The 27,550-nt window shown below is 54.6% G+C and overlaps 2 protein-coding genes across 5 annotated transcripts in view; one reads left to right on the forward strand and one right to left on the reverse strand.

The window, feature by feature from the left end:
* Nucleotides 1-892: 892 nt before the first annotated feature.
* Nucleotides 893-8,015, forward strand: HAPLN2 (hyaluronan and proteoglycan link protein 2). Its single transcript, XM_054651272.2, has 6 exons — nt 893-1,230; nt 1,417-1,530; nt 2,765-3,115; nt 4,954-5,070; nt 5,718-5,903; nt 7,483-8,015. Exons 2-6 carry the CDS (start codon nt 1,443-1,445, stop codon nt 7,764-7,766), a joined length of 1,026 nt encoding a protein of 341 aa, XP_054507247.1. The 5' UTR covers nt 893-1,230; nt 1,417-1,442; the 3' UTR covers nt 7,767-8,015.
* Nucleotides 8,016-12,532: 4,517 nt separating this feature from the next.
* The window catches only part of BCAN (brevican), a 36,571-nt gene continuing 21,553 nt past the window's right edge, over nt 12,533-27,550 (reverse strand). For all 4 annotated transcript variants that reach the window (XM_077191995.1, XM_054651367.2, XM_054651364.2 and 1 more), the window contains 6 exons: nt 23,670-23,777; nt 22,345-22,503; nt 18,657-18,739; nt 17,974-18,118; nt 15,552-15,734; nt 12,533-13,043 (listed from right to left, as the gene is read on the reverse strand). In XM_077191995.1, the coding sequence (XP_077048110.1) occupies nt 13,018-13,043; nt 15,552-15,734; nt 17,974-18,118; nt 18,657-18,739; nt 22,345-22,503; nt 23,670-23,777 (704 nt within the window). In that variant the 3' untranslated portion in view covers nt 12,533-13,017. The remainder of the gene's footprint in view (nt 13,044-15,551; nt 15,735-17,973; nt 18,119-18,656; nt 18,740-22,344; nt 22,504-23,669; nt 23,778-27,550) is intronic.

The raw sequence follows: 27,550 nt of genomic DNA on the forward strand, positions 1-27,550 counted from the left end.
TAAAATTGACCATTTCCCTGCTGTCTGTGGGTTCAGAGAGCTCCATCCCAACACTGGGAGGGCTTTGCCAGCCCAAGAGGATTTCCCTGAATTCCCAAAGGGAACATCATCCCTCCATCAGGGACAGGGAGAGGGGAATTAAATTAACCATTTCCCTGCTGTCTGTGGGCTCAGAGAGCTCCTTCCCAGCACTGGGAGGGCTTTGCCAGCCCAAGAGTATTTTCCTGAATTCCCAAAGGGAACCTCATCCCTCCATCAGGGACAGGGAGAGGGGCATAAAATTGACCATTTCCCTGCTGTCTGTGGGCTCAGAGAGCTCCATTCCAGCACAAGGGGGGGCTTTGCCAGCCCAAGAGGTTTTTCCTGAATTCCCAAAGGGAACCTCATCCCTCCATCAGGGACAGGGAGAGGGGAATTAAATTAACCCTTGCCCTGCTGTCTGTGGGTGCAGAGAGCCCTGTCCCAGCACAGGGGGGGCTTTGCCAGCCCAAGAGGCTGCTGGAGGCAAATGCAGAACTGTCATTTTCCCTGAATTCCCGAAGGGAACATCATCCCTACATCAGAGAGGAGGAAGACCCCAAGGGAACATCATCCCTCCATCAGGGACAGGGAGAGGGGAATTAAATTGACCATTTCCCTGCTGTCTGTGGGCTCCGAGAGCTCCTTCCCAGCACTGGGAGGGCTTTGCCAGCCCAAGAGGCTGCTGGAGGCCAATACAGAACTGAAGTCGTTCTCCCTGAATTCTGAGTCGTTTTCCCTGAATTCCCAAAGCTGTGCCCTGCAGATAAAGGGATGTTTGTTACCCGGGCACACTGTGTTTTGCCGAGCAGAACAATAAAGAGAAAGACACTCACAATGGGAAATTGTGCTTCCTCCTCCCCGTGCGCTCCTCGGGGAGGTGTTGGAGAGGGGACAAAATAAAAGAGAAGAAAGCAGGAAGAGACGGTGACAGGGCAGGGAGAGAGGGCACCATGGGAGCGGGCATCAAGGGCCAGGGGGGTGCCAGGGCACTGCCCACCCCAGCACGGTGACAGGGGAGGGCTGGCTGGGAGCACCTGCTCGCCACCTCCCGTGCTGTCCCCGTGCTGTCCCCGTGTCACCTCTTCCTCCGTGGGACCCCCAGCCCCACCATGGGCTGTTTGTGACAGAGGAGGGAAGCAGCAGGAGCTGCTCATGGGCACGGGGCGTTGGATGGGCACGGCAGCTCCCCCAAGGACCTGGCTGGGCACGGTAAGAGAGCGGGGCAGCGCCAGCAAGGAGGGTTGGCACGGGCAGTGGGGTCGGGGTCCTGCAAGCCATGTCCTCCCTGCACAGTAAATGTCACAGAGCCCCCCCAGAGCAGGATGACACCCTCCAGGCCCCCCCAAAGCCGGGGGGTGTCCCCCTGCATGTCCCTGAGCCCTGCTCTCCCCCCAGGCTCCATCCTGCCCCCGGCTCTGAGGATGCACAGGCTGCTCCTGCTCGGCTGCCTCTGGCTCCTGGCAGCACCCCCAGGGTCCAGCATCTTCCAGAGGCCAACAGGGACCCCAGGTAGGGAGCAGGGCCTGGGGGGAAGGATGTGGGGCCCCTATAGGGAGCAGGGCCTGGGGGGAAGGATGTGGAGCCCTGTAGGGTGCAGGGTTGGGGGGAAGGATGTGAAGCCCCTATAGGGAGCAGGGTTGGGGGAAAGGATGTGGGGCCCTATATATCTGTATATATATGGATGTGGAGCCCTGTAGGGAGCAGGGCCTGGGGGGCAGGATGTGGACCCTTATATATATAAATATATATGGATGTGGAGCCCTGTAGGGTGCAGGATCTGGGGGGCAGGATGTGGACCCTTATATATAAAAATATATATGGATGTGGAGCCCTGTAGGGCGCAGGGAGTGGGGGGCAGGATGTGGGGCCCTATATATCTGTATATATATGGATGTGGGGCCCTATATATATTTATATATATGAATGTGGAGCTCTGTATGGAGCAGGGCCTGGGGGGAGGACTGGGCACTGCTGTTTGGACTCAGTGCTGGAGAGGGGAGGTGATTTTGGGTGGGTTCAGACCGGGCAGGAGCTGAGCTGTGCCTCCTGAAGGTGCAGGAGAGAAGAAGAGGAGCCAGGATGGATGATAGAAACCACCAGACACTGGTGAGGGTGGATGGAGAGGGGCCAGTATGGATGATAGAAATCATCAGACACTGGTGAGGGTGGATGGAGAGGGGCCAGGATGGATGATAGAAACCATCAGACACTGGTGAGGGTTGAGGGTTGATGCAGAGGGGCCAGGATGGATGACAGAAACCACCAGACACTGGTGAGGGTTGAGGGGTGGATGGAGAGGACCCAGTATGGATGATAGAAACCATCAGACACTGGTGAGGGTTGAGGGTTGATGCAGAGGGGCCAGGATGGATGACAGAAACCATCAGACACTGGTGAGGGTGGATGCAGAGGGGCCAGGATGGATGACAGAAACCATCAGACACTGGTGAGAGTGGATGCAGAGGGGCCAGGATGGATGATAGAAACCATCAGACACTGGTGAGGGTTGAGGGTTGATGCAGAGGGGCCAGGATGGATGATAGAAACCATCAGACACTGGTGAGAGGTGAGGGTGGATGGAGAGGGGCCAGGATGGATGACAGAAACCACCAGACGCTGGTGAGGGTTGAGGGTGGATGCAGAGGAGCCAGGATGGATGACAGAAACCACCAGACGCTGGTGAGGGTTGAGGCTGCTCAGGGGGTGTCAGAGGGGTGGTGCTGAGGCTGCCTGGGGGCTGCAGCCCCCCTGCACCTGCAGTACCTGCTGGAGCCCCTGCACCCCACGGTGCACACGCAGCGCGGTGCCACGGCCACCCTGCCCTGCGTGCTGCGCGCCCTGCCCCGCAACTACCGCGTCAAGTGGAGCAAGGTGGAGCCGGCCAACTACGGCGAGAGCATCATCATCATCACCAACGGGCTGTTCCACAAGAACTACGGGCCCCTGAGCCCGCGGGTGCGCCTGCGGCACAGCCACCGCTACGACGCCTCGCTCACCATCAGCAACGTGGCGCTGGAGGATGAGGGGCGCTACCGCTGCCAGCTGGTCAACGGGCTGGAGGATGAGAGCATCTCGCTCACACTGCACCTGGAGGGTGAGATTGGGGTACAGCCCTGGGGGATGAGGGCATCTCGCTCATGCTGCACCTCGAGGGTGAGCTTGGGGTACAGCCCTGGGGGATGAGAGCATCTCACTCACACTGCACCTCGAGCTTGGGGAACAGCCCTGGGGGATGAGAGCATCTTGCTCACACTGCACCTAGAGGGTGAGATTGGGGTACAGCCCTGAGGGTGAGAGCATCTCGCTCGTGCTGCACCTTGAGGGTGAGATTGGAATCACCCCTGGGGGATGAGGGAATCTCGCTCATGCTGCACCTGGAGGGTGAGATTGGGGTACAGCCCTGGGGGATGAGAGCATCTCACTCACACTGCACCTCGAGGGTGAGATTGGGGTACAGCCCTGGGGGATGAGAGCATCTCACTCACACTGCACCTCGAGCTTGGGGAACAGCCCTGGGGGATGAGAGCATCTTGCTCACACTGCACCTAGAGGGTGAGATTGGGGTACAGCCCTGAGGGTGAGAGCATCTCGCTCACACTGCACCTGGAGGGTGAGATTGGGGTACAGCCCTGGGGGATGAGAGCATCTCGCTCACACTGCACCTAGAGGGTGAGATTGGGGTACAGCCCTGGGGGATGAGAGCATCTCGCTCACACTGCACCTGGAGGGTGAGATTGGAATCACCCCTGGAGGATGAGAGCATCTCACTCACACTGCACCTCGAGCTTGGGGTACAGCCCTGGGGGATGAGAGCATCTTGCTCATGCTGCACCTCGAGGGTGAGATTGGGCTAGAGCCCTGAGGGTGAGAGCATCTCGCTCATGCTGCACCTTGAGGGTGAGCTTGGAATCACCCCTGGGGGATGAAGGCTGCTAATGCTGCCAGCTGGTCAACGGGCTGGAGGATGAGAGCATCTCACTCACACTGCACCTCGAGGGTGAGCTTGGAATGATCCCTGGGGGATGAGGGCATCTCGCTCACACTGCACCTCGAGGGTGAGCTTGGAATGATCCCTGGGGGATGAGGGCATCTCGCTCACACTGCACCTGGAGGGTGAGATTGGAATCACCCCTGGAGGATGAGAGCATCTCACTCACACTGCACCTCGAGGGTGAGATTGGAATCATCCCTGAGGGATGAGAGCATCTCGCTCACACTGCACCTGGAGGGTGAGCTTGGGGTGCATTATAAAGGTTTGGGGTTTCAGGGTCTGTCCATAGGTGTCTGGATAGTGAAGTCCAGCCAAGCACAACCTGTCCAGGTACCCCAGGCAGGCTCCCAGCTGCAGGCAATCTTAGCAAGCAGCTCAGCTCTTAAGTGAGATCAGCTCTTGGGTGAATTCAGCTCGTTGGTGATTTCAACTCTTTGCTTGCTAATTGCCTCAACACATGCAGGAGAGAGAGCAGGAGAGCTGTGTGAGGTTCCACAGATGTATGTGTGTCTCTATTGGCAGCCTCTGTGAAGGGTCACAGTGACAGCTCTTCCGGGCAGAGGCAGGGGTTTATTGAGGGTATGTGGGTTTTGGGAAACAATAGTCCAATGGTAAGGGTCAAGGTGAAAATGACCTATGGTCTTACAGAGAGATAACCAGGGTCTGAGGTGGAAGAGGGTTCTCTTGGTCCAGTCATCATGACTAGGCATTTCTTACCTTCTTATCAACTGACAGCCAGGGAGGCCTTGCAAGCCCTGTGGCTGCTACAATACATCCCTGGGGGACGTGGCAGGAGGGGGACACTCAGCTGGAATGGAGCCTGTGGCTCTGTGCCTCCACCGCTATTCCCCAGCCTTAAATTCAGCACTGAGTCCCCCTGGGTGTTGACTCAAAGCCTCCTTGGGCACAGCAATGCCCTCACCCCGTCTCTGTCCCTCCAGGTGTTGTCTTCCCTTACCAGCCCAGCAACGGGCGCTACAAATTCAACTACCACGAAGCCAAGCGAGCCTGCGAGCAGCAGGACTCCCGCCTCGCCACCTACCAGCAGCTCTACAAAGGTGAAGCATTAAAAAATCAACCTCCTTCTCAGCCCAAACCCATGCCTGTCTGGGGATGGGGAGGGGGGAAACAGCGGTGTTATGAATATGAACGAGGCCAAACTTTCTCTGGAGAAAGAGGTTCTTGTTTATTAAAATAGCTGCAAGGAATGGAGTACCCAGGATAAACCCATGCACCCACACAGCGAGCCAAAAACAGAACAGTGCACTACCCCAAGTGCACCGAGGTTCTCCCCAGAAAACAAGTTTCCAAAAAGAAGAACCTCGACCTAACTGAACTTCCCCCCCATTTATTGCCCCCTTTGAGTCCAGGTTGGTCCATTTTGGATCCACATGGTGATTGGTCCATTTCCAGGCTTCTCATTGGTCCTTAATGCTGTTCATTCTGGACCAATCATTTCTGCAGGGCTTTGAATGATTGGTCAAATCTTCCATCCAATCCCTCTTCAACCTCACCTTGCCCCGCCAGACCGCCCTTCCACCAAACCCTGGACCCTTCTCCTAGAACATTCTAATAACCACTCCCACTCTTAACATAATACAATTAATATAACATAATTAATACAATATAATTGAACTGTACCCTAATTTGACATAATTTAACTTTTACCTATAACACCAAGACTGAGCTGCCTCTCTCCCCACAGCCTGGACAGAGGGGCTGGACTGGTGCAACGCTGGCTGGATCCTGGATGGGACCGTGCACTACCCCATCATCAACTCGCGGGAGCCGTGCGGCGGCCGCCTCCTCCTGCCCGGGGTGCGCACCTACGGCGCCAGGGACAAGCAGAAGGACAGATTCGATGCCTTCTGCTTCACCTCTGCCCTCCAAGGTAGTGCTGCATTCCCCTGTGCTTCTCACAGCGCCCCCGAGCCCTGCTGCCCACCCGGGTCTGCATGCAGCAGGTTGTTTCTTGTATTTGTGGGGTTCCCAGACGAGTGAAGGAGTGATGAATCTGGCTCTGTGTTCTCAGGAGATTAATTGATTATTTTATGATCTATATTATATCAAAGAATGCTGTATTAAACTATACTAAAGTATACAGAAAGGATACAGACAGAAGGATAAAAGATTCTAACGAAAAGCTTGTGACTTTTTCCAGAGCCTTGACACAGTTTGGCCATGATCGGTTATTGAGTGAAAAACAATTCACATGAATCCAATGAAACAATCACCTGTTGGTAAACAATGTCCAGAGCAGCTAAACACAGGAGAAGCAAACGAGATAATATTGTTTTCATTTTTTCCCCTGAGGCTTCTCAGCTTCCCGGGAGAAAAATCCTGGGCAAAGAGATTTTTCAGAAAATGTGACAGTGACAGTTGTTTGCAGGAAGGGTGCTCACCTGTGGTGTCCCCCCTCCATCCCCCAGGCCAGATCTACTTCATCTGGGGCCACCTGAACTTCAAGGCCGCGTGTGAACTTTCATTCACATGAAACCAATGAAACAATCACCTGTTGGTAAACAATGTACAAAGCAGCAAAACACAGGAGAAGCAAATGAGATTATATTGTTTTCATTTTTTTCCCTGAGGCTTCTCAGCTTCCCAGGAGAAAAATCCTGGGCAAGGGGATTTTTCAGAAAATATGACAGTGACAGCTGTTTGCAGGAAGGGTGCTCACCTGCTGTGTCCTCTCTTATATTGGAATATTCCCAATCTAGCCAGACAGGACATGCCTGAGCTTGTCTGGCCCTTGCTGCTGAACCAAATAGTGGCAACGGTGGTGTTTCACCCCAGAGACACTTTTGGCTGGCTGGGTGTGTGGTGTTTCACCCCAGAGACACTTTTGGCTGGCTGGGTGTGTGGTGTTTCACCCCACAGACACTTTTGGCTGGCTGGGTGTGTGGTGTTTCACCCCACAGACACTTTTGGCTGGCTGGGTGCTGTAGCTGGGCACTGGAGACAAGTCCAGGCCTGCAGGAGCTCTGGTGGTGCTGGGATGGAGCTTCCCTCCATAACAGGGGCTGCTCCTCAGGTTTATCTCTGCCAGAGAAGCTTTAGGGTGATGGTGAAGGAAAGGAGTTGGTTCTGATGGAGGGTTTGGATCCAGAGCTTTATTCTGGCCCTCAGGCCTCTGAATCCAGCACCAGCTCCAACAGAACTCCCTGAGCCCGTGGTTGCTGCTCCTTTGAACCCCAGGGACAGGGGCAGGGAAGGGGTAGGGAGGCACCAACCAGGTACAGGAGGGGAGGGACAAGGGACAAAGGACACCTGGATGGCCCAATGCCCCCCAGGGACAGAGGGCATCCTTTGAATCTGCCAGTCACTCAATGCCTTCTGGAATGCCAGAATTGACAGACAGTGCTGGGAGGGGAAAGGAGAGGTGACTGACACACCTGGCAGGGAATTATCAGGGGAGGGACCTGAGGTAAACCCTGAAATCACAACGCAGCACCATCTCCATCCACCAGGCCAAGTCTACTTCATCCGGGGCCACCTGAACTTCAAGGAGGCGGCGCAGGCGTGTCGCAACCAGGGGGCTGCCCTGGCCAAAGTGGGCCAGCTCTACTCAGCCTGGAAGTTCTCGCAGCTGGATCGCTGTGACGGGGGCTGGCTGGCGGACGGCAGCGTGCGCTACCCCATCACCACGCCCCGGCAGCGCTGCGGAGGCCTGCCCGAGCCCGGCGTGCGCAGTTTCGGCTTCCCCAGCAAGGAGATGAGGACCTACGGCTCCTACTGCTTCGTGGGCAAGTGAGGACGTGAGGCTGAGCAGCTGGGACACCGCTGGTGTGGTGCGGTTTGAGGACAAAGAGAACAGCGGTGGCGTGGTGGTGTTTGAGAGGACACACGGGACAGCCCTGGTGTGGTGGTGTTTGAGGGTCCCCAGGATGAGGGAAGAGATGAAAACACCAAGATTCCATGTTTCAGAAGGCTGATTTATTATTTTATTATATGTATTATATTAAAGGAAAATAAATTACTAAAACGAAACTAAGGAAAGAAAGGAGGACTTACGGCTCCAACTGCTTTGTGGGCAAGTGAAGACGGGGCTGAGCACAGGAACAACACTGCTGTGCTGGGGTTTGGGGGACACACAGGACAGCAGTGGTGTGGTGGTGTTTGAGGGTCCCCAGGGTGAGGGAAGAGATGAGAACACCATGTTTCAGAAGGCTGATTTATTATTTTATATGTATTATATTAAAGGAAAATTAAATTCTAAAACTAAACTAAAGAAAGAGAAATGAGGACCTACGGCTCCAGCTGCTTTGTGGGCGAGTGAAGACATGGGGCTGAGCAGCTGGGTGTGGTGGTGTTTGAGGACACACAGGACAGTGGTGGTGTGGTGGTGTTTGAGGACACACAGGACAGCCCTGGTGTGGTGGTGTTTGAGGACACACAGGACAGTGGTGGTGTGGTGGTGTTTGAGGGTCCCCAGGACGAGGGAAGACATGAGAACACCTCGACTCCATGTTTCAGAAGGCTGATTTATTATTTAATGATATGTATTATATTAAAGGAATATTAAATACTAAAACTAAACTAAAGAAAGAGAAATGAGGACCTACGGCTCCAACTGCTTCATGGGCAAGTGAAGACACGGGGCTGAGCACAGGAACAACGCTGGTGTGGTGGGGTTTGGGGGACACACAGGACAGCAGTGGTGTGGTGGTGTTTGAGGGTCCCCAGGATGAGGGAAGACATGAGAACACCTTGACTCCATGTTCCAGAAGGCTGATTTATTATTCTGTTATGTATATTATATTAAAATTATATACTAAAACTATACTAAAGAAAGAGAAAGGAGGACCTACGGCTCCAACTGCTTTGTGGGCAAGTGAAGACATGGGGCTGAGCAGCTGGGTGTGGTGGTGTTTGAGGACACACAGGACAGTGGTGGTGTGGTGGTGTTTGAGGGTCCCCAGGATGAGGGAAGAGATGAGAACATCATGTTTCAGAAGGCTGATTTATTATTTTATGATATGTATTATATTAAAGGAAAATTAAATACTAAAATGAAAGTAAAGAAAGAAAGGAGGACCTACGGCTCCAACTGCTTTGTGGGCGAGTGAGGACACGGGGCTGAGCACAGGGGACAGTGCTGGTGTGGTGGGGTTTGGGGACACAGGATGAAGGAAGAGATGAGAACACCATGGTCAATCCTGGTGAATCCTTGGTGAATCCCTGGTGAATCCTTGGTGAATTCTTGGTGAATTCTGGTGAATCCCTGGTGAATTCCTGGTGAATCCTTGGTGAATCCCTGCTCAATCCTGGTGAATCCCTGGTGAATCCTGATGAATCCTTGGTGAATCCTTGGTGAATCCCTGGTCAATTCTGGTCAATCCCGGTCAATCCTGGTCAATCCTTGGTGAATCCCTGGTGAATCCTTGGTGAATCCCTGGTGAATCCTGGTCAATCCTGGTCAATCCTTGGTGAATCCCTGGTCAATTCTGGTCAATCCCTGGTGAATCCTGGTGAATCCCTGGTGAATCCTTGGTGAATCCCTGGTGAATCCCTGGTGAATCCTTGGTGAATCCTGGTCAATCCCTGCTCAATCCTGGTCAATCCTGGCCAATCCTGGCCAATCCTGGTCAATCCCTGCTCAATCCCTGCTCAATCCCTGGTCAATCCCTGGTCAATCCCTGGTCAATCCCTGCTCAATCCCTGGCCCAGCCTCTCTCCCCCAGCCACGAGGGCTCTGCCTGGTGCCTGGTGGTTCTGGGCTCGGGCCGGGCACTAATGAGTGTCACTAATTATATGCTGCCTTCTCAATTAATAAAGCAGCAGCAAAACTCAGTGGCAAAGGCACTCAGGGGGCTTGCCTGGCTCCTTCCCTGGCACCTTCTGGCCTCTCCAGGAGGGGAATTTGAGAGGGAATTTCCATCCCCAGCCTCTCCAGGGGTTATCTGTGCTCTGGCCACTTCACTCCAGGGTTTTATGGCTGTTGCTGCCCAACACAGCCCAGGAGAGCCATAAAAAGCTGTGGACCAGCACAGGGCAGGGGGATAACAGCACAGGGAGGTGCCCTGGCACCAGTGCTGTGCTCTCCCAGTGCCACCTCTTTGCTGGGAGCAGTGTCCCCTCCCAAGCCCTGAGTGGTACCCAGTGCTGCTGGGATGTGGGGACATTTTGGGGAGGTGGCTCCTGGGGGTGTCTCTGGGATATGGGGACATTTTGGGGTGGTGCCTCCCTGTTTTTGTGGCTCCTGGGGCGTCTCTGTGCCCAGCTCTGCTGGGATGTGGGGAAACTTTGGGTGCTGTCTCTGTTTCTGTGGCTCCTGGGGGTGTCTCTGGGATTTGGGGGCACTTTGGGTGGATTCTCCCTGTTTCTGAGGCTCCTGGGGGTGTCTCTGGGATTTGGGGGCACTTTGGGGTGGTTTTTCCCTGTGTCTGAGGCTCCTGGGGTGTCTCTGGGATTTGGGCACATTTTGGGGTGGTTTCTCCCTGTTTCTGTGGCTCCTGGGCTGTCTCTGGGATTTGGGCACATTTTGGGGTGGTTTCTCCCTGTTTCTGTGGCTCCTGGGGTGTCTCTGGGATTTGGGCACATTTTGGGGTGGTTTCTCCCTGTTTCTGTGGCTCCTTGGGTGTCTCTGGGATTTGGGCACATTTTGGGATGGTTTATTCCTGTTTCTGTGGTTCCTGGGGTGTCTCTGGGATTTGGGCACATTTTGGGGTGGTTTCCCCCTGTTTCTGTGGCTCCTTGGGTGTCTCTTTGATTTGGGCACATTTTGGGGTGGTTTATTCCTGTTTCTGTGGTTCCTGGGGTGTCTCTGGGATTTGGGCACATTTTGGGGTGGTTTCTCCATTTCTGAGGCTCCTGGGGGTGTCTCTGGGATTTGGGGACATTTTGGGGTGGTGTCTCCCTGTTTTGTTGGTTCCTGGGGGTGTCTCTGGGATTTGGGCACATTTTGGGGTGGTTTATTCCTGTTTCTGTGGTTCCTGGGGGTGTCTCTGGGATTTGGGGGCACTTTGGGGTGGTTTTTCCTCCCTGTTTTTGTGGCTCCTGGCGTCTCTTGGGGCTGTAGGGGCACTTTGGGTGGATTCTCCCTGTGTCTGAGGCTCCTGGGGTGTCTCTGGGATTTGGGCACATTTTGGGGTGGTTTCTCCCTGTTTCTGTGGCTCCTGGGGGTGTCTCTGGGATTTGTGGACATTTTGGGGTGGTTTATTCCTGTTTTGGTGTGGTTTATTCCTGTTTTGGTGGTTCCTGGGGTGTCTCTGGGATTTGGGCACATTTTGGGGTGGTTTCTCCATTTCTGTGGCTCCTGGGCTGTCTCTTTGATTTGGGCACATTTTGGGGTGGTTTATTCCTGTTTCTGAGGCTCCTGGGGGTGTCTCTGGGATTTGGGCACATTTTGGGGTGGTTTCTCCCTGTTTCTGTGGCTCCTGGGGTGTCTCTGGGATTTGGGCACATTTTGGGGTGGTTTATTCCTGTTTTGGTGGTTCCTGGGGGTGTCTCTTTGATTTGGGCACATTTTGGGGTAGTTTATTCCTGTTTTGGTGGTTCCTGGGGGTGTCTCTTTGATTTGGGCACATTTTGGGGTGGTTTATTCCTGTTTCTGTGGTTCCTGGGGTTGTCTCTGGGATTTGGGCACATTTTGGGGTGGTTTCTCCCTGTTTCTGTGGTTCCTGGGGTGTCTCTTTGATTTGGGGACATTTTGGGGTGGTTTCTCCATTTCTGAGGCTCCTGGGGTGTCTCTGGGATTTGGGCACATTTTGGGGTGGTTTCTCCCTGTTTCTCAGGCTCCTAGGGGTGTCTCTGGGATTTGGGCACATTTTGGGGTGGTTTCTCCATTTCTGAGGCTCCTAGAGGTGTCTCTGGGATTTGGGCACATTTTGGGGTGGTTTCTCCCTGTTTCTGAGGCTCCTGGGATGTCTCTGGGATTTCGGCACATTTTGGGGTGGTTTATTCCTGTTTCTGTGGTTCCTGGGATGTCTCTGGGATTTGGGCACATTTTGGGATGGTTTCTCCCTGTTTCTGAGGCTCCTGGGGTTGTCTCTGGGATTTGGGCACATTTTGGGGTGGTTTCTCCCTGTTTCTGTGGCTCCTTGGGTGTCTCTTTGATTTGGGCACATTTTGGGGTGGTTTATTCCTGTTTCTGTGGTTCCTGGGCTGTCTCTGGGATTTGGGCACATTTTGGGGTGGTTTCTCCATTTCTGTGGCTCCTGGGGGTTTCTCTGGGATTTGGGCACATTTTGGGGTGGTTTCTCCCTGTTTCTGAGGCTCCTGGGGTGTCTCTTTGATTTGGGCACATTTTGGGGTGGTTTCCCCCTGTTTCTGTGGCTCCTTGGGTGTCTCTTTGATTTAGGCACATTTTGGGGTGGTTTATTCCTGTTTTGGTGGTTCCTGGGGTTGTCTCTGGGATTTGGGGACATTTTGGGGTGGTTTATTCCTGTTTCTGAGGCTCCTGAAGTGTCTCTGTGCCCAGGCTCCCCCCTGCTGCCACCCTCCATGCTTTGTGGCTGTCCAGTGCCCCCCACCCCTGTGCCAGCCCCCCCCAAATAACCAGCTCACCACTCTGTGCCATCTGTTTACTGGTTTTAATACCCACAGAAGCACGGGGAGGGGGTTTGGGCAGCTGGTGCCCACTCCAAGGCTGCTGCAGCAGCTTCTGCCTCTCCAGGGAGGTGCAGAATCCCCCCCAGGCCCCTCTGGATGGGCGCTGGGCCGCAGCAGAGCTTGGATGTCCCCAGCAGGATGGGAGGGTGATGCTGGCACGTTCCTGCCATCCCCTGCCCGCGGTGTCCCCTGGGTTTCAGCTCTGCTGTGACTCTGGGGACCCAACTCCTGCCGTGCTGCATTTTGGGGGCACCGTCAGCTCCTTTCAAGGGGCTCTTTTAATTATTTTTTTTTTTTTTTAGCATTTCTTTGTACAGATATAAAACAAACAAAGAGGGGGGGGCGGACACCCAACAGCGAGGGCTCACTCCACACTCCGAGGTCCCAGTGCCGTCCCCATCCACACCAGTCCGGGCACAGGGGAGGTGCTGGCTGCCAGCCCGGGCACTCCCTCACTTGTTGGGAGGCTGAACCACACCTGAGGGGACACAAGAAGCGCCGGGTGAAGGGAAAGCACCAGGGGGTGTCGGAGCTCAGCGCATCCCTCCGGGTGTCCAAGGACCCCGCCAGGGGGCTCAGAGCACCTGGGGATTTGATTCTGACCCCTGGAGCGAGTTGCCAGCTTTGTATGAGGAGCTGAAAGTCACACGGGTTTGAATGGTGTAATAACAAAATGATCACAGGGTGAAAATGGAGATTTTAGGGTTTTTGGTAAGGGGGTTGTGGGGACAAGATGGAGGAATCTGGGTGTGTCCAGCCTTTCTTCTTCTTCTTGGTTTCCATTTTCTGCTGTGATGGTGGCACTTTGGGATTGGTTTAGCATAGAAGATCAGTGTCTAACATAGGTGATAGGTATTGGGAATTAAGTGTAAATATGTTATATTTAGAATAGAAGATCACTGTCTAACATAGGTGATAGGTATTGGAAAGTAATTGTAAATATGTTGTATTTAGAATAGAAGTCTAACTGTCTAACATAGGTGATTGGGAATTAAGTGTAAATATGTTATATTTAGAATAGAAGATCACTGTCTAACATAGGTGATGGTATTGGGAATTAAGTGTAAATATGTTATATTTAGAATAGAAGTGCACTGTCTAACATGGGTGATAGGTATTGGGAATTAAGTGTAAATATGTTATATTTAGAATAGATCACTGTTAACATAGGTGATGGGTATCGGGAATTAAGTGTAAATATGTTATATTTAGAATAGATCACTGTTAACATAGGTGATGGGCATTGGGAATTAAGTGTAAATATGTTATATTTAGAGTAGAAGTGCACTGTCTAACACAGGTGATGGGCATTGGGAATTAAGTGTAAATATGTTATATTTAGAGTAGAAGCTCATTGTCTAACATAGGTGATGGGTATTGGGAATTAAGTGTAAATATGTTATATTTAGAATGGAAGATCACTGTCTAATATGGGTGATGGGTATTGGGAATTAAGTGTAAATATGTTATATTTAGAATAGATCACTGTCTAACACAGGTGATAGGTATTGGGAATTAAGTGTAAATATGTTATATTTAGAGTAGAAGTGCACTGTCTAACATAGGTGATGGGCGTTGGGAATTAAGTGTAAATATGTTATATTTAGAGTAGAAGCTCATTGTCTAACATAGATGATGGGCATTGGGAATTAAGTGTAAATATGTTATATTTAGAATAGATCACTGTCTAACATAGGTGATGGGCATTGGGAATTAAGTGTAAATATGTTATATTTAGAATAGATCACTGTCTAACATAGGTGATAGGTATTGGGAATCAAGTGTAAATATGTTATATTTAGAATAGAAGATCATTGTCTAACATAGGTGATAGGTATTGGGAATTAAGTGTAAATATGTTATATTTAGAGTAGAAGCTCATTGTCTAACATAGATGATGGGCATTGGGAATTAAGTGTAAATATGTTATATTTAGAATAGATCACTGTTAACATAGGTGATGGGTATTGGGAATTAAGTGTAAATATGTTATGTTTAGAATAGATCACTGTCTAACACAGGTGATGGGCATTGGGAATTAAGTGTAAATATGTTATATTTAGAATAGATCACTGTCTAACGCAGGTGATGGGCATTGGGAATCAAGTGTAAATATGTTATATTTAGAATGGAAGATCACGGTCTAACATGGGCAATGGGCATTGGGAATTAAGTGTAAATATGTTAAATGTAGTTTGCAGTATAAAAGGACAATACAATGCCTGTGGCTGCCCTGCTGAGCAGACTGTGGGAATCCACAAAATCAGAGGGTTTTGGGAAAGCTGCAAAAGGCCCCAGAGACAGCAGAACTGTGAGCAGAGCCAAGCAGCAGCCATGAGATTGGTCAGCAGGAAAATTATTTAAACTGTAGAAAAACAAATAGAACAATGATCTGTGTATTAATACTTGTCTGAATAGCTCTCTAAGCTGCAGAAAGTTTATCTAGCAAGATATTAGGAAGGTTAAAGCTTAATAATGGAGCTCTGGGCGTTGTGTTTTAAGGCTTACAAGCAGGTATTGTATTCAAAATAAGCAAGCATTGTTTTAACCAAAGGTACATGTGCTTATGGTAATTGGATAGAACTACTGCAATGTGCTTTTGCTTTGTGGGATTGGTCAAAAAACTCTTAAAGTGAGTTGCAACACTGAGTTTTTTGGCCTGCTGCCTGGATTGTGGCTGATGGCATCTTCCCATTGTCATAACCATGGAATGAGACCGATGCTGAAAAATCAAACAGCTCAAGACCCGTTCCACAGCAGCCCTGTCTCATTGGCATCTGTAAATAACTGCCCTTGCCGGCGTCACAGACCCCAGCTGGGCAGAAAAAAAAACCAACTTTATCGACAAGAATTAATAAACAACCTCAAGACCGAGAAGCGAAGAGTCCAGCCTCGTTCTTCAGCTCCTCTCCTGCGCATCTCAGGGCAGCGATCACCAACAGCAACCCGCGATCGGGGGGGCTCAGAGGGGGGGTCCAGCACTCACCAGGCCGGCAGGACAGCTGGGGGGGCTCCCAGGTGCCATCCTCGCGGCAGCGGATGATGGGCGAGCGCCGCGGGGCGAGCCCGGGCCGGCAGCGGTAGCGGGCGGTGGAGCCGATCTCGTAGCGCTGCTTGGCTCTGCCGAAGGCTCGGGCGTCGGTGAGGGCGGGGGGGGGCCCGCACTGCACTGCAAGGAGGGGAGGGGTCGCTGTAATAAAGCCCCCCCAGCTTGGAGCACAAACGGGGGTAAAGCCCCCCCGAGCTTGGAGCACAAATGGGGGTAAAGTCCCCACAGCTTGGAGCACAAAAGGGGGTAAAGCCCCCCCAGCTTGGAGCACAAATGGGGGTAAAGCCCCTCCAGCCCGGAGCACAAACGGGGATAAAGCCCCCCCAGCTTGGAGCACAAATGGGGATAAAGCCCCCGCAGCTTGGAGCACAAATGGGGATAAAGCCCCCCCAGCTTGGAACCAAAACGAGGGTAAAGGCCCCCCTGCCCGGACCCAAACGGGGGTAAAGCCCCCCCAGCCCGGAGCACAAACGGGGATAAAGCCCCCCCAGCTTGGAGCCCCAACAAGGACATTGCAGTAAAGCCCCCCGAGCTTGGAACCCAAACGAGGGTAAAGCCCACCCAGCCTGGAGCACAAACAGGGATAAAGCCCCCCCAGCTTGGAGCACAAACGGGGGTAAAGCCCCCCCAGCTTGGAGCCCCAACAAGGACATTGCAGTAAAGCCCCCCCAGCCCGGAGCACAAACGGGGGTAAAGCCCCCCCAGCCTGGAGAACAAATGGGGGTAAAGCCCCCCCGAGCTTGGAGCACAAACGAGGGTAAAGCCCACCCAGCTTGGAGCCCCAACAAGGACATTGCAGTAAAGCCCCCACCCAGCCTGGAAAGCCCAAACAGAATCACAGAATCACAGAATCACAGAATTCAAGATCATCGAGTCCAACCCATGTTCTAACACCTCAAACTAGATCATGGCACCGAGTGCCACATCCATGTCTTTTTTTAAACACATCAAGGGATGGTGACTCCGCCACCTCCCTGGGGAGATGATTCCAGTATTTGGCCACTCTTTCTGTGAAAAACTTCCTCCTCAATTCTAGCCTGTATCTCCCTTGGCACAGCTTGAGACTGTGTCCTCTTGTTCTGTCTGCTGTTGCCCGGAGAAAGAGACCGACCCCCAGGTAAACAGGGGTAAAGCCCCCCAGCTTGGAACCCAAATGGGGGTAAAGCCCCCCCAGCCTGGAGCCCAACAGGGGTAAAGCCCCCCCAGCCTGGAACCCAAATGGGGGTAAAGCCCCCCTAGCCTGGAGCCCAACAGGGGTAAAGAGCCCCCAGCCCAGAGCACAAATGGGGACATTGCAGTAAAGCCCCCCCAGCCCAGAAAGTCCAACAAGGGGCAAAGCCCCCTCCAGCCTGGAGCACAAACGGGGATAAAGCCCCCCCAGCCAAGAAAGCCCAAACAGGGGCATTGTAATAAAGCCCCCCCATCCCAGAACCCAAAAAGGGGGAATTGCAGTAAAGCCCCCCCCAGCCTGGAAACCCAAACAAGGGCATTGCATTTCCCAGCCCAGAAAGCCCAAACAGGGCTAAAAGCCCCCCCAGCCCCGAGCCCAAAAGGGGGTAAAGCCCCCCAAGCCCCAAAATCCCAAACAGGGGCATTGCAGTAAAGCCCCTCAAGCCCAGAACCCAAATGGGGACATTGCAGTAAAGCTCCCCCAGCCCGGAAAGCCCAAACAGGGGTAAAGCTCCCCCAGCCTGGATCCCAAATGGGGCCAAAGCCCCCAAAGCTCAGAGTGAGCCCCAGAAAGCCCAAACAGGTCCCAGGCCCTCATTTCCCCCCTGTGGAGGCGGTGGTGAAGCCCCTCCTCGGGATGGGGCGTGAGGCAGAGTGGAAATTTTCCAGAAATCCGTTTTAATTTAGGTAAAATGAACATCTTTGAGTTCGGTCCGCAGCTTGCAAACGTTGCTTAGTCTGACTGCCTGTTCTCCTAAAAAATCTATGCTCTAAGGAATTTCTTCAGCTGAAGGGCAGAGATTAAAGGGGAGGGCAGACAGACAGAGAGACAGAAACTGCTGGGAGAGCAGATCAACCTGACCCAGGAGTTCTTTCTGATAAAGAAGAATTAGCAGCAAATGTCACACAAAATCAGTGGAATGAATAGGTATGAACCTATTGTGAAACTGAGGAACAATGAAATTATGACCAATCGTGAAATTGCACGTATAAGGATTTGAGAGGGAGCTTAAAAAGGATCTGGAGCTCCCAGAGGCACTGATGTCATTTTAGAAGGAACCATCCCCACACGCGTCCAGCGCTGTAATGAACACCCAACTTTCACAAATTTACAACTTCCACAACTTTACAATTTCACAAAAATTGTGCAGTTTTTTGCTCCCACAGGCCACGGTTGAGCCCAGCTTACCCAGCCCCATCTTGCAGGTGTAGGACAGGTGGTAGTTGCAGGGCACGTCGCTCCATTGCCCACCGTCGTGCCACACGATGACCACGCAGTTCTCCCCGGAGAGGAAATAGCTGTCAGGCTGCCCAGGGTGCCAGTTCTCGTAGAGCTGTGGGCACAGGGGGCACAGGGGGTGCAGGGGGCATCCAGCACTGGCAGCATCCTGGCAGTGCCACCCCCATGGGGAAGGAGGTGCCACCTCCGTGGGAAACACCAGGTGTGGCTCCCTGGGGTTGTTCTGGTGTTGGATGGAAGTGGAAATAGGATGGGGGTGGAGAGGGTTACTGGGGTTAAGAGTATTGTGAAAAATGCATTTTATGATTGGCTTTTCGCATGAATTTAATTATTGGATTTTCGTAGATATTAAAATATTTCGTAGATATTAAAATGAATATTAGATTTGTTGTGTTAGAAAGTAATGCTGTGTTAATTCTCTTAAGTACTGTGTTAAATAGAGTTTTAGGTTGTGTTGTGTTTGTTAGCTTAGCTAGGGGTCATCAGGTGGCTGGGGATGATGCTCAGCCAGGTGAGGCAGGCAGCTCCTGTTTGGGAGCCCCAAATCCCAGCCTGGGGGGGAGCATGAGGAGGTGCCAGGCTGGTGGTGCCCCCCCTGTGAGGGCACGCAGGGCTTGGCAGCCCCCACTTACCAAGGGGCTCCCGTCAGACCACTGGAAATCGCCCTCGATGGTGCGGTCGTTGAGGCCGATCCACTGGTACTCCCTGTACTGGTCTGGGGGACACGGGGCATGGTGGGGACAGGGACAGGGACAGGGACAGGGACACAGCCCTGGGTGTCAGGAGGGGGCTGAAGGGCTGCTGAGGGACACAGGGCATGGTGGGGACAGGGACACAGCCCTGGTGTCAGGAGGGGGCTGAAGGGCTGCTGAGGGACACGGGGCGTGGTGGGGACAGGGACAGGGACAGGGACAGGGACAGGGACACAGCCCTGGGTGCCAGGAGGGGGCTGAAGGGCTGCTGGGGGACACGGGGCTTGGGGAGAACAGGGACACAGCCCTGGGTGCCAGGAAGGGGCTGAAGGGCTGCTGAGGGACACGGGGTGTGGTGGGGACAGGGACAGGGACAGGGACAGGGACACAGCCCTGGTGTCAGGAGGGGGCTGAAGGGCTGCTGAGGGACACGGGGCATGATGGGGACAGGGACAGGGACACAGCCCTGGTGCCAGGAAGGGGCTGAAGGGCTGCTGAGGGACACAGGGTGTGGTGGGGACAGGGACACGGGGCGTGGTGGGGACAGGGACACAGCCCTGGGTGCCAGGAGGGGGCTGAAGGGCTGCTGAGGGACACGGGGCGTGGTGGGGACAGGGACAGGGACACAGCCCTGGGTGTCAGGAAGGGGCTGAAGGGCTGCTGAGGGACACGGGGTGTGGTGGGGACAGGGACAGGGACAGGGACACAGCCCTGGGTGCCAGGAGGGCTGAGGGACACGGGGCTTGGGGGGACAGGGACAGGGACACAGCCCTGGGTGCCAGGAGGGGGCTGAAGGGCTGCTGAGGGACACGGGGTGTGGTGGGGACAGGGACAGGGACACGGACACAGCCCTGGGTGCCAGGAGGGGGCTGAAGGGCTGCTGGGGGACACGGGGCTTGGGGAGAACAGGGACACAGCCCTGGGTGCCAGGAAGGGGCTGAAGGGCTGCTAAGGGGCACGGGGTGTGGTGGGGACAGGGACAGGGCCCTGGGTGTCAGGAAGGGGCTGAAGGGCTGCTGAGGGACACGGGGCGTGGTGGGGACAGGGACAGGGACACAGCCCTGGTGTCGGGAAGGAGCTGAAGGGCTGCACTCAGGGGGATTGGGGACCTGGCAATGTCCCTCGCCCTGCAGCGGGAAGGTGCTGGGAGGTTTGGGGACACCCGAAAGGGACATCGGGGATCCCCTTTGCCCCTCAGCCCCGGAGAGGCGGGACAGGGCCGGCCGGGAGAGGGCGGCAGAGCCCGGCACCGCCTGTCCCGCCTGTCCCCTCCTGTCCCCGCCTGTCCCTGCAGGTCCCCACCTTGCCCCACCGCTCCCTACCTTGCCTTACCAGTTTCCACCCGTCCCTGCAGGTCCCCGCCTGTCCCCGCCTGTCCCTGCAGGTCCTTACCTGGCTATGCCAGTCCCCGCCTGTCCCCTTCTTTCCCCACCTTGCCTTGCCAGTCCCTGCCTGGCCCTGCCGGTTCTCACCTGTCCCCACCTTGCCCTGCAGGTCCTTACCTGGCTATGCCAGTCCCCACCTGTCCCTCCTGGTCCCCACCTGTCCCTGTAGGTCCCCACCTGTCCCTGCAGGTCCTTACCTGGCTATGCCAGTCCCCACCTGTCCCTCCTGGTCCCCACCTGTCCCTCCTGGTCCCCACCTTACCCTGCAGGTCCCTACCTGGCCCTGCAGGTCCCCACCTGTCCCTGCCTGGCCCTGCCAGTTCTCATCTGGCCCTGCAGGTCCCCACCTGTTCCCCCTGGTCCCCACGTGTCCCTGCAGGTCCCTACCTGTCCCTGCAGGTCCCCACCTCTCCTTACAGGTCCCTACCTTGCCCTGCAGGTCCCCTCCTGTCCCCACCTCTCCTTACAGGTCCCTACCTTGCCCTGCCGGTCTCCACCTGTCCCCGCCTGTCCCCGCCTGTCCCTGCAGGTCCCTACCTGGCCCTGCCAGTTCCCACCTGTCCCCCCTGGTCCTCACCTGTCCCTGCCTGTCCCTGCAGGTCCCCTCCTGTCCTCACCTCTCCCTGCAGGTCCCTACCTGGCTCTGCCACTTCCCACCTGGTCCTCACCTGGCCCTGCCAGTCCCCACCTGTTCCCCCTGGTCCTCACCTGTCCCTGCAGGTCCCCACCTGTCCCCACCTCTCCCTGCAGGTCCCTACCTGGCTCTGCCACTTCTCACCTGTCCCCCCTGGTCCTCACCTGTCCCTGCAGGTCCCCACCTGTCCCTGTGAGTCCCCATCTTGCCCTGCCAGTCCCCACCTGTCTGCACCAGTCCCCCCTGGCTCTACCAGTCCCTTTCCAGGTCCAACCAGGCCCTGCCTGTCCCTTTGTGTCCCTGTGAGGTCTCTCCTGCCCCTTCCCCCTCCACCCTCAGCTCCTGCAGGCTCTTTGCTCTCTGTCCCGTTCCCATAGCACCTCTCCCCTGCTCTGCCTTCCCCCATCCCTCCAAGGCTGATTTCAGGCAGGTCATGGCTGTGCCTTCAACTTTACACCCAATTTTCAAATTTTCCCACCCCTCTGCTGCTCTGCCCACCTATCACTGGACTGTGGGATTTTGTTGGAATAGGGACAAGATCATCGAGTCCAGCCACATCCCACAGCCAGGGGCACCTCTGTCCCCAAGTGCCACATCCACAGCTCTCCTAAATCCCTTCAGCCATGGGCGCTCCCCTGGGCAGCATCTCCATGGAGGGATTTTCCCAATATCCAGCCTAACCCTGCCCTGGTGCAACTTCTCCTGCTCCTGTTCCTATTTCCCTGCCAGCAGAGCCTGACCCCCACCCTGTAAAGTGACTCCACCCTGTGTAAAAAGGGAGAAGGGGCCCCCTGAGCCTCCTTTTCTCCAGGCTGAGCCCCCCTGAGTTCTCTCAGCAGTTCTCTCTGCTCCAGAGCCCCTTCCCTGGACACTCTCTGACCCCCAAGTGGCTCTGCCCTCCTGTCAGGGAACTGGAAAAAGGGAGAAGGGGCCCCCTGAGCCCCCCCTAAGCTCTCTCAGGTGCTCCAGAGCCCCTTCCCCAGCTCTGTTCCCTTCTCTGGACACTCTCCAGAGCCTGACCCCAAGCCCCCACCCTCCTTTCAGGGAGCTGTAAAAGGGGAGAAGGTCCCCCCTGAGCCCCCCCCTCACCTCCCTCAGGAGCCCCAGAGCCCCTTCCCCACTCTGTTCCCTTCTCTGGGCACTCTCCAGAACCCGACCCCCAGCTGACTCCACCTTGTTAAAAGGGAGAAGGGGCCCCCTGAGCCTCCTCTTCTTCAGGCTGAGCCCCTCCCCATCCCTCAGATGCTCCAGAGCCCCTTCCCCAGCTCTGTCCCCATCCCTGGACACCCTCCAGAGCCCAGCCCCCAGGTGATTCCACCCTGTAAGAAGGGGGAAGGTGCCCCCTGAGCCTCCTCTCCCTCACCCTGAGCTCTCTCGGGTGCTCCAGAGCCCCTTCCCCACTCTGCTCCCATCCCTGCACACACTCCAAGGGCTGAACCTGTCTGCTCCCACATCTCTGCCTGTACCATCCATGTTCTGACCTCTCTGTCTGTCTGTCTGTGTGTCCGTCCAGCCCTGCAGGGCTGGGCTCCACCCCCTGTCAATCCCCAGCCCAGCCCTGCAGGGCTCAGCAGCAGGGAGGGAGGGAGGGGACAGCAGTGTCACCTACCATTGATGAAGTCCTGCTCCTCGGGGGTCAGGATGGTGGCCAGGTGCCCCCCGTGGTGCCTGCACTGGCTCTCTGCGTCCTCCCAGCTCCTCCGGGTGGAGAAGTGACGGTAGCAGGAGCCCTGGAAGCTGTCCCAGCCTGGGCTGCAGCTCCTCAGGGCTGAGGCAGCCAGGGGAGAGAGGAGAGGGTGAGCACGGAGCCCACCTCAGCCCAAACTCCTCATGTGCCCCCTGGGCTGCAGCAGGAGCTGGGCAGCCGTGGCCAGGGTGGCACCAGGGCACTCACAAGGCCAGGGTGGCACTCACAAGGCCAGGGTGGCACTCACAGGCCAGGGTGGCACTCTCAAGGCCAGGGTGGCACTCACAAGGCCAGGATGGCACTCACATGGCCAGGGTGGCACTCTCAAGGCCAGGGTGGCACTCACAAGGCCAGGGTGGCACTCTCAAGGCCAGGGTGGCACCAGGGCACTCTCAAGGCCAGGGTGGCACTCACATGGCCAGGGTGGCACTCTCAAGGCCAGGGTGGCACCAGGGCACTCTCAAGGCCAGGATGGCACTCTCAAGGCCAGGGTGGCACTCTCAAGGCCAGGTGGCACCAGGGCACTCACAAGGCCAGGATGGCACTCACAAGGCCAGGGTGGCACTCACAAGGCCAGGGTGGCACTCACATGGCCAGGATGGCACTCACAAGGCCAGGGTGGCACTCACATGGCCAGGATGGCACTCACAAGGCCAGGGTGGCACTCATAAGGCCAGGATGGCACTCACAAGGCCAGGGTGGCACTCACATGGCCAGGGTGGCACTCTCAAGGCCAGGATGGCACTCACAAGGCCAGGATGGCACTCTCAAGGCCAGGTGGCACCAGGGCACTCTCAAGGCCAGGGTGGCACTCTCAAGGCCAGGGTGGCACCAGGGCACTCTCAAGGCCAGGATGGCACTCACAAGGCCAGGATGGCACCCAGGGCACTCACAAGGCCAGGGTGGCACTCACAAGGCCAGGATGGCACTCACATGGCCAGGATGGCACTCTCAAGGCCAGGATGGCACTCTCAAGGCCAGGGTGGCACTCACAGGCCAGGGTGGCACCAGGGCACTCTCAAGGCCATGGTGGCACTCTCAAGGCCAGAGTGGCACTCTCAAGGCCAGGGTGGCACTCTCAAGGCCATGGTGGCACTCACAAGGCCTGGGTGGCACTCACAAGGCCAGGGTGGCACTCACATGGCCAGGATGGCACTCACAAGGCCAGGGTGGCACTCTCAAGGCCAGGGTGGCACTCACAAGGCCAGGGTGGCACTCTCAAGGCCAGGTGGCACCAGGGCACTCACGTCTCTCACAGCTGCTGCCCCCGTAGCCGGGCAGGCACACGCAGGTGAGTTGGGCGCCGTCCTCCACGCAGGTGCCTCCGTTCAGGCAGGGGTTGGGGACACAGCCACCTGCAAGGGACAGCAGCCGTGCTCACCACAGGGCCCGGGCACCTCCTGGGTGCCCAGCACTGCCAGGGCCTCCTGGGCATCTCAGCTCAGAGAATTTCTCCCAGGCTGAGCCTGGGAATCAGAGAGGAAAGGACTCAAACAATTCTTATCTCTCTTTCTGTCAGCATTGTTTGTAGTTGTGGCTCTCCACCGTGTGTTATTCATGGTCACCAATAGTGTGAGATGTTTCTAATTTGAACCAGTCAGATATTTCTGATTTTGAGTTCACCAATAGTGTGAGATGTTTCTAATTCCAGACCAATTAAATATTTCTCATTTTGAGCTCACCAATAGTGTGAGATGTTTCTAATTTGAACTAATTAGATTTTTCTGATTTTGGGGTCACCAATAATGTGAGATGTTTCTAATTTGAATCAATTAGATTTTTCTGATTTTGAGCTCACCAATAATGTGAGATGTTTCTACTTTGAAGCCAATTCGATATTTCTCATTTTGAGCTCACCAATAGTGTGAGATGTTTCTAATTTGAACCAATTAGATTTTTCTGATTTTGAACTCACCAATAGTGTGAGATGCTTCTAATTTGAACCAATTAGATTTTTCTGATTTTGAACTCACCAATAGTGTGAGATGTTTCTAATTTGAACCAATTAGATTTTTCTGATTTTGAACTCACCAATAGTGTGAGATGTTTCTAATTTGAATCAATTAGATTTTTCTGATTTTGAGCTCACCAATAATGTGAGATGTTTCTAATTTGAACCAATTAGATTTTTCTGATTTTGAGCTCACCAATAGTGTGAGATGTTTCTAATATGAACCAATTAGATTTTTCTGATGTTGAGCTCACCAATAGTGTGAGATATTTCTAATTTCTGTTCAATTAGATGCTCCTAATTTTGAGGTCACCAGTAATGTGAGATATTTCTAATTTCAGACCAATTAGATGCTCCTAATTTTGAGGTCTCCAATAATGTGAGATGTTTCTACTTTGAACCAATCAGATATTTCTCATTTCGAGCTCACCAATAGTGTGAGATGTTTCTAATTTGAACCAATTAGATTTTTCTGATTTTGAGTTCACCAATAGTGTGAGGTATTTCTAATTTCAGTCCAATTAGATGCTCCTAATTTTGAGGTCACCAATACTGTGAGATGTTTCTACTTTGAAGCCAATTCGATATTTCTGAATTTGAAATTCTAAATGCTCCTAACTCCTAATTTTGAGTTCACCAATAATTTCAGACCAATTCGATATTTCTCATTTTGAGCTCACCAATAGTGTGAGATATTTCCAATTTCAGACCAATTCGATATTTCTCATTTTGAGCTCACCAATAGTGTGAGATGTTTCTACTTTGAGACCAATCACCTTAGCAAGTCCCATTACAAAAGACCCTCTGCTCTCATTACACAGAGCCTTCTGATCCACCTGAAAACTGGAGTTTTTCCTTCCATCCCTGACTCAACAACCCAACATCCTCACCCCTGCAGTGTCCCACAGCCAGCAGCTCTGAGCTGGCTCTGGGGCCACCCTTCCAGCCCTGGGTGTGCCCAGCTCAGCATCCCTGGCCCAGAGCTGGCCAGACCTGGGGTTTGGGCCTCTCCTGGAGCACAGAGGTGAGAGCTGGATGCTCTTATCTCCCCTTCATTAAGGGCTGGATGCTCTTATCTCCCCTTCATTAAGGGCTGGATGCTCTAATCTCCCCTTCATTAACAGCTGGATGCTCTTATCTCCCCTTCACTGGGCTCATTGCCATGCCAGCCCCTGGCCCACTCCCTCTGCCCAGGCCCAGCTTGTCGCACACATCTTTTATGGAAAAGCCTTTCCTTAAGATTTTTCCTCCTGAGAAGCTGAGAGGCCTCAGGAACAAAATGTAACCAATGGTTATCTGCTGCTGTGGGATGCAACAGGTGCATCTGGGATTGGGCTCATGTGGTTGTTTCTCATTAATGGCCAATCACAGCCCAGCTGGCTCGGACTCTGTCTGAGCCACAAGCCTTTGTTATTCATTCTTTCATTCTTTCTTTTTCTATTCTTAGCCAGCCTTCTGATGAAATCCTTTCTTCTATTCTTTCAGTATTGTTTTTATATAATATATATGATAAAATAATAAATCAAGCCTTCTGAAACATGGAGTCAGATCCTCCTCTCTCCCCTCATCCCTGGACCCCTGTGAACTCTGTCACACCAGCTCCTGCTTTTCCCTGGGGTGATGCAGTGTTTTGGGAGGGAAGCACAGGCCATGAAGCCTTTGGCCCATCCCAGCCATGTGTCCTTGGCCTGGCAGCAAGGTGCCAGCAGGCCTGTCCCTCTGGTGTCACCTGCAGCCTGGCCAAGGCTGATAACCCAGCCAGCACCGCCCCAGGGGCTGCTTGTGGTCATTAATGAGCCCAGAGCACAGCGTGTGCTCCCAGCTCAGTGTGTGATGCAGAGCTGCTGCCAGCACCAGCCCAGGCCCTGCTCCAAGTCCTTGACCCACTCCAGCCCAGTCGTGCCCTGTTCTATGGTCCTGGGCTCGGTGGAGATGTGCCAAGGGCAATGGTGCCACCCTCACCCTCCCCACGAGGTGCTGGGGGTCTGCAGCTCATCCATCCCCAGCAGGGCGAGGCATGGGACAGGATGGGTGACCCAGGGCCCCCAAATGTGCCATGGCTGGCTCCTCCTGGGCATCTCTCCTTGCCAAGGCAAAGGCAGCCATGCCATGGGGTCTGGCTGCCCTCCACAGAGCCTCCTTGGTGCCCTGGGGCTGGGCTGGGCACTGCCCTCCCTGTCTGCCTCTCACAAGTGCTCATCCACGCAGGAGGAGAGTGGGAACTCTGAGTTTTAGCAGGAAATCACAGAGCTGGAGGTTGCCAGGCTGTGGATGCAAATGGAATTCCTAATTCAGGGGATTTCTTAAGCCCTGTGTGTGTGTTCCTGTTATGCCCTGGGGGTGGGTAGGGACTGCACATGGTGCCCTGTGCTGCAGATTCCCTTGCAGGGAGCAGGATGGGGCACAGGATTGGCACTGGCATGGGCATCAGAGCTGGGGTCACCCCCCAAGGGGGCAGAGTGGGGCTGGTGGGTGACACCCACCCACCCACAGCAGCTCGTGGGCCCTCTGCTCACCCATCTCAGCCCTGGCATGGGGCTGGGGGCTGTGCTCCATAGGGCTCTGCAGTGATTTTAGGGTGCCACTGAGAGCTGCACGAGGCAGGGTGGTCCTGGTGGGGCCCTGTGTCCCCCCTGTGTCCCCCTGCTCCTGCCATGGAGTGTCCAGCCCTAAATCCCCTCCCAGGGCAGTGCAGGGTCAGTGTTGGGGCACATGGAGAGGGGAAAAGCAGCCCCAGCCCTCCCAGGGCAGTGCAGGGTCAGTCCTGAGGGGACATGGAGGGGGAAAAGCAGCCCCAGTGCTCCAGGGCAGTGCAGGGTCAGTGTTGGGGCACATGGAGGGGGAAAAGCAGCCCCAGTGCTCCCAGGGCAGTGCAGGGTCAGTGTTGGGGGACATGGAGAGGGGAAAAGCAGCCCCAGCCCTCCCAGGGCAGTGCAGGGTCAGTCCTGAGGGCACATGGAAGGGGAAAAGCAGCCCCAGTGCTCCAGGGCAGTGCAGGGTCAGTCCTGAGGGGACATGGAGGGGGAAAAGCAGCCCCAGCCCTCCCAGGGCAGTGCAGGGTCAGTCCTGAGGGGACATGGAGGGGGAAAAGCAGCCCCAGCCCTCCCAGGGCAGTGCAGGGTCAGTGTTGGGGCACATGGAGAGGGGAAAAGCAGCCCCAGTGCTCCAGGGCACTGC

The sequence above is a fragment of the Agelaius phoeniceus genome, chromosome 31, assembly GCF_051311805.1.
Source record: "Agelaius phoeniceus isolate bAgePho1 chromosome 31, bAgePho1.hap1, whole genome shotgun sequence".
Taxonomy (NCBI): domain Eukaryota; kingdom Metazoa; phylum Chordata; class Aves; order Passeriformes; family Icteridae; genus Agelaius; species Agelaius phoeniceus.